This window comes from Lemur catta, chromosome 6, assembly GCF_020740605.2.
Source record: "Lemur catta isolate mLemCat1 chromosome 6, mLemCat1.pri, whole genome shotgun sequence".
Taxonomy (NCBI): Eukaryota; Metazoa; Chordata; class Mammalia; order Primates; family Lemuridae; genus Lemur; species Lemur catta.
The window spans coordinates 58,140,184-58,155,848 of NC_059133.1; the positions used below are offsets into that span (position 1 = coordinate 58,140,184).

At 46.9% G+C, this 15,665-nt stretch overlaps 1 protein-coding gene and 1 long non-coding RNA gene across 5 annotated transcripts in view; both read left to right on the plus strand.

Annotated features, from left to right (window-relative positions):
• The window catches only part of NCKAP5L (NCK associated protein 5 like), a 33,807-nt gene extending 32,625 nt beyond the window's left edge, over positions 1-1,182 (plus strand). For 3 of the 4 annotated variants that reach the window (XM_045554970.1, XM_045554969.1, XM_045554971.1), the window contains one exon: positions 277-1,182. In XM_045554970.1, coding sequence (XP_045410926.1) covers positions 277-489 — 213 coding nt within the window. In that variant the 3' untranslated portion in view covers positions 490-1,182. Of the gene's footprint in view, positions 1-101 lie in introns of all 4 variants that reach the window. The other variant, XM_045554972.1, reaches the window with a different exon arrangement.
• Positions 1,183-10,683: 9,501 nt separating this feature from the next.
• On the plus strand, positions 10,684-14,715 carry LOC123640403. Its single transcript, XR_006735973.1, has 3 exons — positions 10,684-10,728; positions 11,578-11,710; positions 14,703-14,715. It is a non-coding gene; the product is annotated as an uncharacterized LOC123640403 (long non-coding RNA).
• The last annotated feature ends 950 nt before the right edge of the window (positions 14,716-15,665 follow it).

Consider the following 15,665-nt stretch of genomic DNA (forward strand, 5'->3'; position numbering starts at 1 on the left):
CCCCAGCGCTGTTCAGTGGGGGACTGAGGGATCTCCCCCTTGGGTGCCCCTCAGGCAGGCCACACACCTCTCTCAGGGAAGGGGTTCCTGTCCCTTTCCAGGATCGCGGTAGGACTGTGCTTAGCCGTTCCAGCCTGCTTCCCCTGAGGTGTGCCTGACCCTGGGGCCTCCCCATAGCACCCTCCATCAGTGGGCAGTGCCCCCCAGGCCCAGGGCACCTCAGCTGGGCTAAGAGGTGGAGAGGAGCTTCCTCCCAAGCTGCCCCTCCTTCCCCAGGCCCTGCCCGTGGACCGGAAGCAGAGCCAGGAGCCCAGCCGCCCGTCCCCTATGCCCCAGGGCCCGGCTTTTGGGGGCAGCCGCACCCCCAGCACATCGGACATGGGTGAAGAAGGCAGAGTAGCCAGCGGGGGCCCTCCAGGGCTGGAGACCTCAGAGTCGCTCAGCGACTCGCTGTATGACTCGTTGTCCTCCTGTGGGAGTCAGGGCTGAGGGGCTGCACCATACCACGGCCCCCTCTGGAGTTGCGGACCACAGATTGGACCGGTTCTCTTCATGCCCCACCCCCTCGGAGCCAGGGGGGCCCCTCCCTGAAGGGACCAAGGAGGCAGGTGGATAAGAAGGCGAAGGGGGTCCCTGGCACACCCCACTGCCCACCGCTGCTGTGGATGAGATGGCCGTGCTCAGCTCAGGGAGAGACCCCACCCTTGGTCCCTTCTCTCACCCAAACTAAGGCTCTTCCTCTGATGGGCTGGGGGCTTGAGGCCGTTGTGTCCCAGCCCGCCAGCTCCCACTTCAGGCTGAGCCATCTCATGGTGCTGGGCATCCTGCCCGCCAGCTGTGCCATCTCTGCCCCGAAGCCCCACACAGGGGGCCGTCCTGGAGGCCCTGTGGTGGTGGAGTTTGGGGGGCGGGGGACAAGTTGCCTTCTCTCTCTGCCCCAGTCCTCCCTGCTGTCTGGATGGTGCTGCCCTCCCCTGCCCCATGTCTTTGGGGTCTGTTTGTCTGTCTTTTTTGTTTTTTTGGTTTTTTTTTTTTTTTATATTAAAGCGCCTGGCCCAGTCCCCGCCCCCAGTCCCCACACTGCGGTTAATTTATCTGTCGTTTAAAACGCGGCTGCTCTGCTTCTTGCCTCTGCTTCTGCCGTATCCCTAATAAAATGTGGAGGCCCCTCCCTGCCCCTGACTCAGCCTGTTGTGTGGGAGAACTCAGGGGTGGACAGGTGGGCAGAGATCACATGGGTGCCAGGTTGAAGGACCCGAGGCACCCTTGTCAGGGGAGCTGGCTAGAGTCACCCTAGAAGGTGACAGGGTTGGGGAAGTGGGGCCTGCATAGGCCTGGAGTGGCATTTGGGCTTGGGCAGGGCAGAGGGCAGTTCCTTGGAGAGGGAGGTGGGAGGATGACTGTGGACATGGCACTCAAGGCCACGGTGGGTGGGACATGGAAACTGTGAGCTTCAGGGGCTGGAGGTGGATAGAGTTAACTGTAGCCTCCTGTTGCCACATAGCAAAGCAAGGCACAACTGGGTCTCACCCTGTTGCCACCTTCTAACCTCTCCTCAAACACTGGGCTTTCCCCAAGTCCTCTTGCCCCTGTTTCTACCTCACATTTCAACTAGAAGTTCCTCTGGCTCTGAAACTCTCAGTGTAGGAAAGGCAGGGCAGAAATGAGGCTGTAAGGAAGGGTCCAGGCTTCCAGGGCTTATTTTGGATTCTCTGCGTGGCACAAGGAAGCCATGGGGTGGTCACGGCCCCCCAGCACATCTCACATTGGCCAACCAGGTCAGGTCTAGGGAGGCCTCCTTCCTTCCCAGGCTGCAAGGTGTGGCATGACTTGTCCAGAGCACCACCTGACACAGCCTACACTAAGGCAGCATGCATGCTTGGAACCCCTGGACTTGTGGCTGGGACTCTGAACAGTTCATGCATGGGAGGTAGAGGCCCCGTAGTAGACACGTGGTCAACATGTCCCTCTCTGTGTTGGCACCACAGGCTAGCTGAGCCAGGGGTCAGGGATGCCTGAGCAGGAATTATTGCTGGGTCCATTCAAAACTCATTTATTTCACTGGACACCAGTCTTGTCCTCTGACCAGACCAAACAGCACTGGGGCTGGGGAGAGTGTCAGTAAGTACCTCCCTATATATCAGCTCCTCCTAGCAGCATCTCTCCAGCCCCCAGTGCACCCTGAGAGCAGTGAAATAACTCCCTCATTAAAATAAACACCTACCAGCTGGGCAAGGGGGCTCACACCTGTAATCCTAGCACTTTGGGAGGCTAAGGCATAAGGATAGCTTGAGGCCAAGAGTTGTAGGCTAAAGTGAGCTATGATGACGCCACTACACTCCAGCCTGGGCAACATAATGAGAACTTGCCTCAAAAATTAAATAAGTAAAAAATCAACACTTAACCATATTGACCAGCCTCAAGACCCCTAACCCCTGCCATAGCCCTGCCTAGGAAGCAGCATCGTCTCTGGATGAAGGCACTGAGGCTCACAAACATCGATGATTGATTGCTCAAGGCCAAGGAGTGACAGAGCCTGGTAGGAGTGGTTCCTTTTTGGGTAGCTTTGTTTTCTTCTACTTGGACTTTCATCTCTTCCTTTCCTTTTGGCCTGTGGATCATTCCTAATGGGCAGGGCATGAGAGCACTAGATTGGAAGTCAAGAGTCTTAGCCACTGAGTCTGGATTTTGTTTTGTGTTCAGACAGGGATCTCACTATGTTGCTCAGGCTAAACTCAAATTCCTGGGTTCAAGTGATCCTCCCACCTCAGCCTCCCTCAGCTGGGACTACAGGTTCATACCACCATGCCTGGCTTCAGTCTGGTTTTGTCTGGAAAGTTTCATTCCTTCTCTGCACTTTGGCTTTCTTCCTTTGTAAAGATTAGGGCTGGGCTCAGTGGCTCACACCTGTAATCCTAGCAATTTGGGAGGCCAAAGTAGGAGGATCGCTTGAGGCCAGGAATTTGAGGTTGCAGTGAGCTATGGTGATGCCAGGGCACTCTAGCCTGGGCAACAGATGAGACTCTGTCTCAGAAAAAAAAAAAGGAAAAAAAAAAAAGGACTTAAGTTAGGCCAGACCAGCTGGTCACATTGGCCAGATATTCTCCTTAGCATTCTGCTCTTCCAACCTCCCCCACCCTGCCTCTCCCTCCTGTTTCCCTTGGTTAATGTCATCATTGAAGAAATTAATAAGACTTAGAGAGGGTCAAGTCAGATGTCTTGGTTTTGTTTAAGTCAGGATCTCATGTTCTTACCTCCATCTTCTATTCCACTGTCCCTTCTGCTTTTATGGGTTTAAAGGGACTACTATGAAACTGCAAATCTCTGCCTCTATAGCCAGGTGGGCTCAAAACCAGACTGAAGCGGGCATGGTGGTGCTCCCCTGTAGTCCCAGCTGAGGGAAGCTGAGGTGGGAGGATCTCTTAGAGCCCAGGAATTTGAGTTTGAGCCTGCCTAGCTCCTTCCAACTTTTTATTTCTTGGTTTTTCAAAGCCTCTTCTCTGCTTGAACTTGATGGTTTACCTCATTTCCTAGTTAGAATGGGATTGTTTGCCTACAGGATATCTCTCCTATTTCCTTCCCGGGAAAGTTTGGCATGGTAGGTTTGACTCTGGACACCCCCTTCTCCAGCTGAGGCCAAAGGGTCTGTCCACATTCTTATCACCAGGGGATGATCTGTCTGCTGCCAGTCTCTGTTCTCTGGTGTTTGCAAATCCAAGGTGCCACCTTGGGAAATGTCCCATTGTCAGGCACCAGGGCAAGGCAGATAGCATTAGTCCTGCCTGGTGCCTGGAGGCAGCCCATCCCTACCAACTGTTCCGAGGTGGGAAACTCTTCTTCCTAATTCCCCCAGGATGCTGCTAAGGGATGCTGGGCCCAGATTAGCCACCCTACAGCTCACCTACCTGTCTGTGCCTTCCACACAGACCCAGTATTCCATCTGAAATAATTCTGTGGAGGGGGACATGCAGGTGAATTTAAAGACACTCCTAAGAAACTGATTTCTTCTTGCATTTAAAGGAGACATTTGGCTAACAGACCACTTGATCCTTACTAGGGCAGAACATTTCATATCTCAGTTTGTAACATCTGCTTGCAGAGTTAAGGGGACCTCACTGTTTTCTCCAAGAACAATGAGTGAATGTTTGCCTTACCATTGTGCAAGACCCTTTCTGCTGGGTTTCCCAAACAGAGGAAGCCAAAACTCCCAGACCACCTCCCCCCATCTCCCCAAATGGCATCAAGGCATTAGCAAAAGACTATGACAAGGATTCAGGTTCCACTTTAGTGGGCACTCTGCCTTTTTCTAGAAAATGTCCCAAAAATGTTAACTGAGGTTTTCTCTGGGTTGTCAGTGATTTTTATTTCCTTCTTTACCTTTTTCTAGATATTTTTTAAATTTTTTTTTTTTTTTTTTTTGAGACAGGGTCTCACTCTGTTGCCCAGGCTAGAGTGCCGTGGCATTAGCCTAGCTCACAGCAACCTCAAACTCCTGGGCTCAAGCAATCCTTCTGCCTCAGCCTTCTGAGTAGCTGGGACTACAGGCATGCACCACCATGCCCAGCTAATTTTTTCTATGTATTTTTATTTGTCCAGCTAATTTTTTTCTATTTCTTTTTCTTTTTTATTTTATTTTTTTTTAGAGACAGAGTCTCACTCTTGCTCAGGCTGGTCTCGAACTCCTGAGATCAAATGATCCCCCTGCCTTGGCCTCCCAGAGTGCTAGGATTACAGGCGTGAGCCACCGCGCCCAGCCTTTTTCTAGATTTTCTACAAATAGTATGTTTTGTTTTCCTTATCAGAAAGTTTGGGCTGGGCATGGTGGCTCACATCAATGATGTCAGCACTTTGGGAGGGCAAGGCAAGAGAATCACTTGAGGCCAGGAATTTGAGACCAGCCTGGGCAACATAGCAAGACCCTATCTCTACAAAAAAATTTAAAAATAAAAATTAAGCAGGTGTGGTGGTGTGCACCTCTAGTTCCAGCTACTCAGGAGGCTGAGGTTGGAGGATTGCTTGAGCCCAGGAGTTGGAGGCTACAGTGAGTTTTGATTGTGCCACTGCACTACAGCCTGGGCAACAGAGAGAGACTCTTTTAAAAAGAAGTAATTATGCTCTGCAGGAAACTCTAGATATATACCCTCATTCTGTAACACTTTGTGAGTTAATTCAAGCATATAAATAATTTTTTTAAAGCTACATGAATTTTAAGTAAATATAAGTGAGCATTTCTATGATCTTAGGATGGGGAAGAACTTTTTAAAATTATCAATTGGGCATGGTGGCTCATACCTGTAATCCTAGCACTCTGGGAGGCTGAGGTGGGAGGATAACTTGAGGTCAACAGTTTGACACCAGCCTGAGCAAGAGCAAGACCACGTCTCTACTAAAAATAGAAATTAGCTGGACAACTAAAAATATATAGAAAATATTAGCCGAGCATGGTGGCACATGCCTGTAATTCTAGCTACTCTGGAGGCTCAGGTGGGAGGATCGCTTGAGCCCCAGGAGTTTGAGGTTGCAGTGAGCTATGATGATGCCACTGCACTCTAGCCAGGGCAACAGAGCAAGACTCTGTCTCAAAAAAAAAAAATTAACTTTTTAAAATTATTGAAGACATACAAATTATAAAAGCATATGTTCATGGTTTTTAAAAAAGTAATTGAGGTTGAATGTTACACAAGGTAAAGAAAGAATATTCTTCCTATCTGACCCCCCAGCTCAGGCAACCTGAGTTTACTGGTAATCCTTACAGACATTCTGTAAGTGCCACACACACAAACATGTTTTATGTTTTACCTTTTATTAGACAGTGAGATTATCCTATGGTTACTGATCTGCTTCTTCCCTTTAGCACTTAGTAATATATCTTGGTGATCTTTCCAAAGCTCATGAATCTCCACTGTTGTACATGGTACTCCATTGTGTGACATGCCATATTTATTTGTTTGCCATGACAAACAACACTGCAGTGAATATATATCTTTGGTCACCTGTGTATTTCCATAACATAAATTCCTATAAATGGGCCGGGTGCAGTGGCTCACACCTGTAATCCTAGCACTCTGGGAGGCCGAGGCGGGTGGATCGCTCGAGGTCAGGAGTTCGAGACCAGCCTGAGCAAGAGTGAGACCCCATCTCTACTAAAAATAGAAGGAAATTATCTGGCCAACTAAAAATATATATAGAAAAAATTAGCCGGGCATGGTGGTGCATGCCTGTAGTCCCAGCTACTTGGGAGGCTGAAGCAGGAGGACCACTTAAGCCCAGGAGTTTGAGGTTGCTGTGAGCGAGGCTGACACCAAAGCACTCACTCTAGCCCAGGCAACAGAGTGAGACTGTCTCAAAAAAAAAAAAAAATTCCTACAAATGGAATTGCTGGGTCATAGATTATGCCTAACTTAAATTTTTTACAGACATTAATAAATTACACTCCCACCAATAATATATGAGTGGAGCTGTCTCCCATACCTTCCACACCATTGAGTATTATCAAACTTCTTACTTTTAGCCAGTTTGGTAGAGATCATGTAGGGTCTTACAGCCCAATATAAGGACTTAGGCTTTTACTCAGGGTGAAATGGGAAACCATTGGACAGTGATGAGAATAGACTGTAGAGAGCAAGTATAGAAGCAGGAGGCCAGTAAGGTGACCTCTGCGGGAACCCCAGTGAGAGATGGTGGTGACCTGGACCAGGTGGAGGCAGTAGGGATGACAGGATTTGCTAAGTAATTGATGTGAAGAAAGGAGGAGAGTCAAGAATAGCTCCAGGGGTTCTGGAGCAAGTGGAAGGGTGAAATGTCATTAATTGATATGGGGAAGACTGGGTAGAGCAGACATGGGGGAGGGAAGGTCAGAAGTTACACATTGGCCGTGTTAAACTTGAGCGGCCTATTGGACAACATCCAAGGGAAAATGTACGGTAAGCAGTTGGTTACAGAAGTCCAGAGTTCAGAAAAGAGGCCTGGGCTGGAGATATAAATGAGTAAGTCATCAGCATGTGCATGTTATTTAAAGCTAGGGGGTTGGATGAGATCACCAAAGGAGTGAGATGAGGAAAGGTCTGAGCCCTGACCCCTGGGATACTCCATTCTTTAGAGGTCAGAGGAAATGAGGAGGAAACAGCAAGAGACTAAAAATGTGGTCCTGGAAGAATGTGGGGTCTTGGCATATAAGTGAAGAAAATGTTTTAAGAGAGATTAATCAGCTGTCAATTCTGCTGATGTGTCTGGCAAAATAAGGATGGAAAATTGCCTTTTGGATTTAGCAGTATGAAGGTCATTGGTGACCTTGATGGGAGCGGTGATGGAAGTGAAAGCTGTTTGGAGTGAGCCAAGAGCAAATGGGAAAGGAAGGGTTGGACTATGCACAACTCTTAAGAAGTAGGAGAGAAGAGAGCAGGAGTGGGAGATGAAATAGGTCAGGAAATGAGGTTTTCACTTTTTTTTTTTTTTTTTTGAGACAGAGTCTCTGCTCTGTGGCCTTGGCTAGAGTGCAGTGGCACAATCATAGCTCACTGCAACCTCAACTTCCTGGGTTCAAGTGATCCTCCCTCCTTGGGTTCCCAGAGTGCTAGGATTATAGGCGTGAGTCACCGCACCTGACCTGACATTTTTAAGTTTTATTTTTGAAACTACCTCATACACAAATACTTCAAGTTCAGTACAAAGAACTTTTTTTTTTCTAAACTATTTGAGAGTAAGTTGCCAACTTGATGATCCATCAACCCAAATATGTCAGTGTTTATTTTCTACAAACAAGACCATTTTCCTATCTATCCCCAATACCACCGTCAAAATCAGGAATTAATATTGATATAAAACTGATCTTCTCAGACCACATTCAACTTTCACCAACTGTCCAAATAATGTTCTTTATAGCCAGTTCAAAACCACACATTGTGTTTAGTTGTCATGTTTCTTTAGTCTCCTTCAACCTGGAACAATTTCTCAGTCTTTCCTTGACTTTCATAACCTTGACATTTTTGAAGGCCATGATTTTGATTTGTCTCATTACTAAGGATGCTTACTTTCATTACTTGATTAAGTTGGTGTCTGATATGTTTCTCCATTATACATTTACTATTTTTCCCTTTATAATTAATAATAATGTTAATTATAAAGGGAAGGAAGTATGTAAAACTGTAAATATTTAATTTTTATCAAACTATTTATTCACTTATTTATATCAGTATGGAATCATGGTTTCCTATTTTATTCAGTGGTTTGTAATCCATTACTACCATTATTTATTTTGATGCTAAAATTATCCCTGTTTTGGCCAATGGGAATCCCCTCAAATTGGCTTCTTCTGTGTCTTTTTGACAAATCGCCATCATTCCTTTTAATTTATTTTTTTAAAGAGACAGCGTCTTGAGGCCAGGCGCGGTGGCTCACGCCTGTAATCCTAGCACTCTGGGAGGCCAAGGCGGGTGGATTGCTCGAGGTCAGGAGTTCAAGACCAGCCTTAGCAAGACTGAGACCCCCGTCTCTACTAAAAATAGAAAGAAATTATCTGGCCAACTAAAATATATATATATATATATATATAAAATTAGCCAGACATGGTGGCGCATGCCTGTAGTCCCAGCTACTGGGGAGGCTGAGGCAGTAGGATCACTTAAGCCCAGGAGTTTGAGGTTGCTGTGAGCTAGGCTGATGCCATGGCACTCACTCTAGCCCGGGCAACACAGCGAGACTCTGTCTCAAAAAAAAAAAAAAAAAGAGAGACAGCATCTTGCTATGTTACCCAGGCTGGTCTCTAGCTCTAGGCCTCAAGCGATCCTCCCACCTCAGCCTCCCAAATTGCTGGGATTACAGGCATGAGCCACGGTGTCTGGCTGCCATCATTCTTTGAGGCAGTACTTACTTTCTGGCATAACATGCTCAAGATTCATCTTGGATTTCCCCCAACCCAGCCCTGTAATCAAGCATTTTTCCAAAGAGCCTTGGTTTATTTTAGTGGGGAATATTTAGAAACAAAGATTTGGAAGCTAGTTATGCTCATTGCTACTGGAGTGTTGCTGCTCCCGGGTTCCAGGAGGGAGTTTCATAAACATGGAAGAAATTAAAGCATGTTCTTATACTTATAAGAATGATAAAATAGAGAAAATTTAATGCAGGAGAGAGAGGAGGGAATTGTTGGGCTCTAGTGCACAAGTGGCCTTAAATAGCATCCACAGGAAGGAGGAAGGCACAGAGGAAGCTGTTGGGCATGTGTGGTGGTGGTGTCTACTTGTAGAAGTACTCTTCTGATTGGTCTTATTTTCTCAAGGAAATAAGGTCATCAGCTAAGAGGAAGGGTGGGAGAAGGAGGTGTTGGAGGTTTGAGAGAAGAAGAGAAAGTGTGAGTAGTCATCTAGGAACTCAAAAGAGTGGCTAGAGTAGGAAATGTAGGATTATCAGGTAACAAGAAGGGTCCACTTGCGGTGATTAAGAGTTTAAAGTGAGACTTACTAACATGAATGTGTTGGTTTTCTGCTCCAGCCACACTAGGCACAGAACAGCAGTGAGTCCAATTAGCCAGGGCTGCCAACTTACCAACCAAGTGCAACAAAGGAGAGGGAGAGGCAAGGGAGTTGAAGGTGCATGCAAACAACTGATTGTGTTCATTGACCATGGTCTTTAAACTGGATAAAGAGGGCCGAGAGAACAGTAAAGGAGGGAGGCATGAAGGAGGTAGGATCAGTGGATCATAGGTCCCGGTAGGAAGAAAGGAATTTCGGAGATAAAGTATTAGTTGGAATGAGTTGGAAAGATATTGGGAAGAAATGAGGTGGTGGGCAGAGGATGGGATGTGTGAAATTGAGAGTATGGGGGGCAGTTGAAAGATGTTGAAGTCCTAACCCCCAATATCTCAGAACGTGACCTTATCTGGAAATAGGGTCTTTACATAGGTAATCAGGTTAAAGTGAGGTCATTTGGGTGGACCCTAATCCTATTTGACTGGTATCCTTATAAAAAGGAGGAAATCAGACACAGACACACACACGAGGAGAACACCAGGTGAAGATGAAGGCAGAGACTGGGGTGATTTATCCACAAGCCAAGCAATACCAAGTATTGCCAGCAAACCACCAGAAGCGAGGTGAGTGGCATGGAACGGATTCTCCCTTACAGCCCTCGGAAGGAACGGGCACTGACTCACCTTGGTCTCACACTTCCAGCCTCCGGAACTGTGAGACAACAAATTTCTGTTGTTTAAGCCACTAGTCTGTGGGACTTTGTTATGGCAGCCCTAGGGAACCCACACAGAGAGTCGCAGTTATTAGGAATGACAAGGAACAGGGTGTGACCATGAGAGGCCATTGGAGGAGAGCAGATCACAGAACCGAGAGGCCAGGGCATTGGGAGAATTTATCTGTGTGGATATTGAAATCTACCAGAGAGAACGAAAGCGAGGTGGGAACTATCCCTTCAAGAAGGGAGAGGAAGTAGCCCAGGGGTGGTAGAAGAGTGGAAGAGAGAAGCATCGTGAGCGGTACACCTGAGACTGGAAGCTGAGGGATTTGGGGAAAGAAGGGTGCGAAAGCAGCCCTGAGGAGCGAGCAGGGCGCCTACCGCACCTCCCGGCCGGCAGCGCCAGGGGCGGGCGGGGGGGGGGGCAAGCCCCGCCCACTTAGCGCTGCCGCGAGAGCCGCGTCCGCCTGAGGGAGCCGGTCGCCACAGGAGGGCAACGGGAGCGTTCGGAGAAGTTCCGCACGTCGGGAGCTTTGCTGATGACAGGCAGTGAGTTCTAGAGGGCTCAGTGGAAGGGTTTCAGGCAATGGAAACGGAGTGGGGAAGGTGCAGCTACCTGAGGACTAGAGTGTTAGAAATGAGGGTCACCCACGTTCATGGGAGGAGCTGCAAAATATGGCGGCCACGTCTATCAATTTACCACAGAGGGACTCTCACTTTTCACGGTACTTTTTGTACCTTTTGAATTTCATACCACGTGGATGGGAAAGTGGCGAAGATGTGGGATGGTCACTGCAGACAGAAGGGCGGGGCCAGACTAAGGACAAGTCAAGGGTTTTCAAAGAAGGCCGGAGCCCAGTGGAGGGGGAAGACCAGGAATCTCCTAGCAGCAATCTGCAGGAAAGCGGGCGCCTGTGGTTGCTGCTTCTCCTAGCAGGGTGCAGAGGCCTGGTGCTAGGCTTAGAGAAGGAAGATTGTGGGATTAATCCAAGGATGGGCTTTACCGTTGAGGGAATTGGGGTGGCTGGTAGAGCCTAGGTGAGGTGCTCCATCGCCTCCAGCTCAAGTGAAAATAATAGTAATAACGTATACGAACAAACACATGTATAGCATTTACAATGTGCCAGGCACGGTTCTAAGCACTTTATGCGTAGCAACTCAGTGAAGCCTTGCCACAACCTTTTTAGGTAGGTATTATTGTTATCCCCATTTTCATATGTGAGAGAGTGAGGATCAGAGAACTTAAGAAACTTGTCCAAGGTCAGAGCTTTTCTATGGAAGAGCTGTGAGTCAAGACCAAGCAGCTCAGCCCCAGAGTCTGCGTCCAAAATCACAATAAGAGGGGATGCTGAGACGGCATTGAAAGAAGCAGGCTTAGGTGAAGGGGTTAAGGGGCAGGTCTGGGCTTGCAGTGCCACTAAGTGCAGGTGAGGAGGGGACAAAGGATGTGACAGCCAGAACGATGTGGCGGTGGCCCAAGAGTAGACAAGCTGACTTTCCCATCATGCTGCCTGCAACGAGGAGGAAGGAGGTAAGCACCGTGGGACGGGGCCAAGAAACTGAGTGGTACAGGATCAGCCACAGGAACCCTGGGGTATCCCAGAGTGGCGTGGATATGGAGGGAGAGGATACCGGGATACAAATCTGATAGATGTGGAGAATGATTCATGGAGGAGAGTGAGCATGCAGGGCCCAGCCTGGGCCGAGGGCAGCTGGGGCCTTCAGGTGGCAGAAGCCATCAAGAAATCAGGTTTCTTCCTTGACTCGTGGAAGCCAACAAAGTAGCGCTGGGGGCCTTCTCTAAGACAGGAGCACTCTCAGGAGTTATTTTAAAATAGCAAATATAAGCTTGCCACATATGTTCCCTTCTTTCAATTCTTTCAACTTAGAAATTATTTCTTAGAGAACAAGTTGGAAAATATGTTGCCACCAGATGGTGCTACGGAGGCAGCGCCCATCTGAGAGGTTTGCAGGCCTGACCTGCCACCCTGTGGCGAGGAGAGGAAATACAGGGTGCCGTCTCTTCCAAATTCTGACCACGTCTCCCCACACCCGTTGCAGGTTTTGGACAAAGCACGGAGACTATGACTATATGGACGCGATAGACGTAAACTCTCCCCTGTCCATATCTGTTTTGCCTGGAACTAACCCTGACAGTCCTTCCCCCAGCCTGGCGTCATAGGGGCTACTTTTCCTACAGCCAACCCCAAGGTAGACAGCATTAACAAGCCGGCAGGAGGGACTCAGGGCCTTGTTTGCCTCTCTCTTCCCGACCCTTCTGATGTCAGGCCACTCTGCAGGCAACGTTCTTCCCCATGCTATGCCTCCCCTTTCATTCCTTTATTTCCTCCTCCAACCACATTGTTTATTTGACAAACATTCACTGGGCACCGAGTAGGTGTGAAGCACTGAGCCAGACACCAGGGACCCAGAGGTGAATGTCGCTCCCAGTTCTAGTGAGTGAAGCCAAACAGTCCCTGGGTGACCGTAGGAGAACACGTGCTATGACAGAGGTGCCTGGGCCTCCCCAATGAAAAACTAACACTCAGAGGTTTTATTATGTACTAAACACTCTTCTAAATTCTTCACATACACTCATGCTTCACTTAACTGTGGGGATCCATTCTGAGAAATGTGTCATTAGGCAATTTCATCATTGCCTGGTTGCCTGAACATCATAGGGTGTAATTACACAAAGCTAGACGGTATAGCCCCCTACACACCTAGGCTATGTAGTGTAGCCTGTTGCTCCTAGGCTGCACACCTGTGCATGTTACTGTACCAAATACTGTACACGATTGGAACACAAAAGCATTTGTGTATCCAAGCATAGCTACACATAGAAAAGCTACAGTAAAAATAAGGTATTAGAATCTTATGGGACCACCATTGTATATGCTGTCCACTGTTGACTGAAATATGTGGTGCATAACTGTATTTTAATTAATCCTCATGATAGCTCTATGCAGCAAGTATTGTTATTACCTCCATTTTACACATAGGCAAATGAGGCACAGAAAGGTTGAGTACCTTGACCAAGCTTGCACAGCAGGCAAGTAGTTGGTACGGCCTTCCAGACCACTTGGGAGTCATCCTTGACTCTCCTGTCTTTTTCACTTCCCCACATCTAACTGCTCACTGGGGCATGAAGATTTTACCTCTGGAATCTTTTAGTCCCGTCTCTCCTCTTTCCTCCTACCCTTATGACTACTGTTCTATTTCAGATCATCTTTTCTCTTGCCTGGACCATTACACCTTTTTTGTATTTTTTTAAATTTTTATTTATTACTTTTTTAGATATGGGGTCTCTGTCATCTAGGCCAGAGTACAGTGGTGCAATCATGGCTCACTGCAGCCTCCAACTCCTGGGCTCAAGCAATCCTCCTGCCTCAGCCTCCTGAGTAGCTGGCACTACAGATACACACCACCATGCCTGGCTAATTTCTTTAAATTTTTTGTAAAGACAGGGTTTCGCTGTGTTGCCCAGGCTGGTCTTGGACTTCTGCCTTGGCCTCCGAAAGTGCTGGGATTACAGGTGTGAGCCATGACGGCTGGCCTGTTTTTAAATTTTGTATTACAGAAAATTTTAAACACAAAAGTAGAGAGAGTACTATAGTAGTACAGTGAATATGTCCATTGCCTTCCTACAACCAATATAAACTCATGACCATTCATCTAATGTATAGCCTCTACTTCCTCCACTCTCTGCCACCACCCAGATGCATTGTTTTCTTTCTTTTTTTTCTCTCTCTCTCTCTCTCTTTCTTTTTTTTTTAAGACAGAGTCTAGCTCTATTACCCAGGCTAGAATGTAGTGGCATCATCATAGCTCACTGCAACCTCAAACTCCTGGGCTCAAGTGATCCTCCTGCCTCAGCCTCCTGAGTAGCTGGGACTACAGGCATGTGCCACCTCACCCAACTAAGTTTTGTACTTTTTGTGGAGACGGGGTCTCCCTATGTTGTTCAGGCTGGTCAGCTGCATTTTGAAGCAAATCTCAGACATCACATTAATTTACCCATAAAATTTCAGTATGCATTTTTAAAAGATAACTTATGAAGAACATAATCACATTATTAGCATTTTGTATTAACAATATTTCTTTAATATTATCAACTAGTCAGCTTTTGAGTTTTCTTGAACTCTGACCTCAAGCAGTCCTCCTGCCTCAGCCTCCCAAAAGCGCTGGGATGACAGGCGTGAGCCACTGCACCCAGCCTGGCGGCTGAGTTTTCTATTGCTGTATAACACAGTGGTTTAGAACAACTACAAACATCTATTGTCACAGTTTCTTGGGTTAGGAATTCAGGAATAGATTAGCAAGGTGGTTCTGGCTGAGTGTCTCATGAAAGTGTAGTCACCTGAAAGTTTGGTGCCGGAGGATCTGCTTTCACCGTGGCTCAGTCATACCGGCTGGCAAGTCGGTGCTGGCAGTTGGCAGGGGGCTCCAATCCACTCTTCAAGGCTCTCCACAGGGCGGCACAAATGACCTCAGAAACTGTGTTTGGTTTCCTCCTGAGCTAGAAATCCAAGGAGCCAAAGAGGAAGCTGCAATGCCTTTGAAGACTAGGCCTCAGAAGCCACAGACGCTCCTGCGATATTGCCTTGGTCATGCAAGCCAGCCTGCTTCAATGTGGCGGAACTACACAACCTTGCAAAACTAGGAGGCATAGGTCTGTGGAGGCCATCATGCAGAATGAATTGGGGTTCAAATTGCCCCAACTGTCTCTCTTGTTTTTTTCTTCTACATTTGGTGCATTTGAATCAGGATTCAAACAAGGTCCACATCATTGCAGTTTGTTGATACAGCTCATAAATCTCTTTTAATCTCTAGATTCCCTTCCCTTCTCTTTTTTGTTTTTGGATTTGTTCTTTGCCATTTTTTTAAAAAAAGAAACCAGGCTGTTTGTCCTTGGGAGTTTTCTTTTTAATATTATTATTGACAGATAAAATTGTATGTATGTATCATGTACACATTTTGAAATACTCATTTTAGAATGACTAAATCTAGCGAATTAACATATGTATTACCTCACATGGTTTTCATTTTTCTTAAAGGTTTCCACTTGCTATATTTTGCTGATTGCACCCTAGTGATGTTATGTCACATGTTCCTCTGATTTATCTTTCCTGTAAATGGGTATTTAGATCTGAAACTTAGTATCATTCAGATTCAGGTTTTTTGTTAAGAAAACTTCACTGGTAGTGTAGTTTACTTCCATTAGGAGATATGCAATGTCAGGTTCTCCTAATATGGTGTTAATGGTCATTATTATAATAACCTAGTTTAATTATTTCATTAGAGGTTTACAAAATAGTGAGAAATTAACCCTATAATTCCTTCATCTATTAGCTGGAATATTTCTATAGAGAGAAACTTCACTTACTTTTTTATTACCCTGAAGTATAGTTAGGACAGAAAAGAAAGGATAAATGCCTATTTCTTTCCCTTTATTCACAAGTATTCAGAGGTGGCCGGTTTCTAGC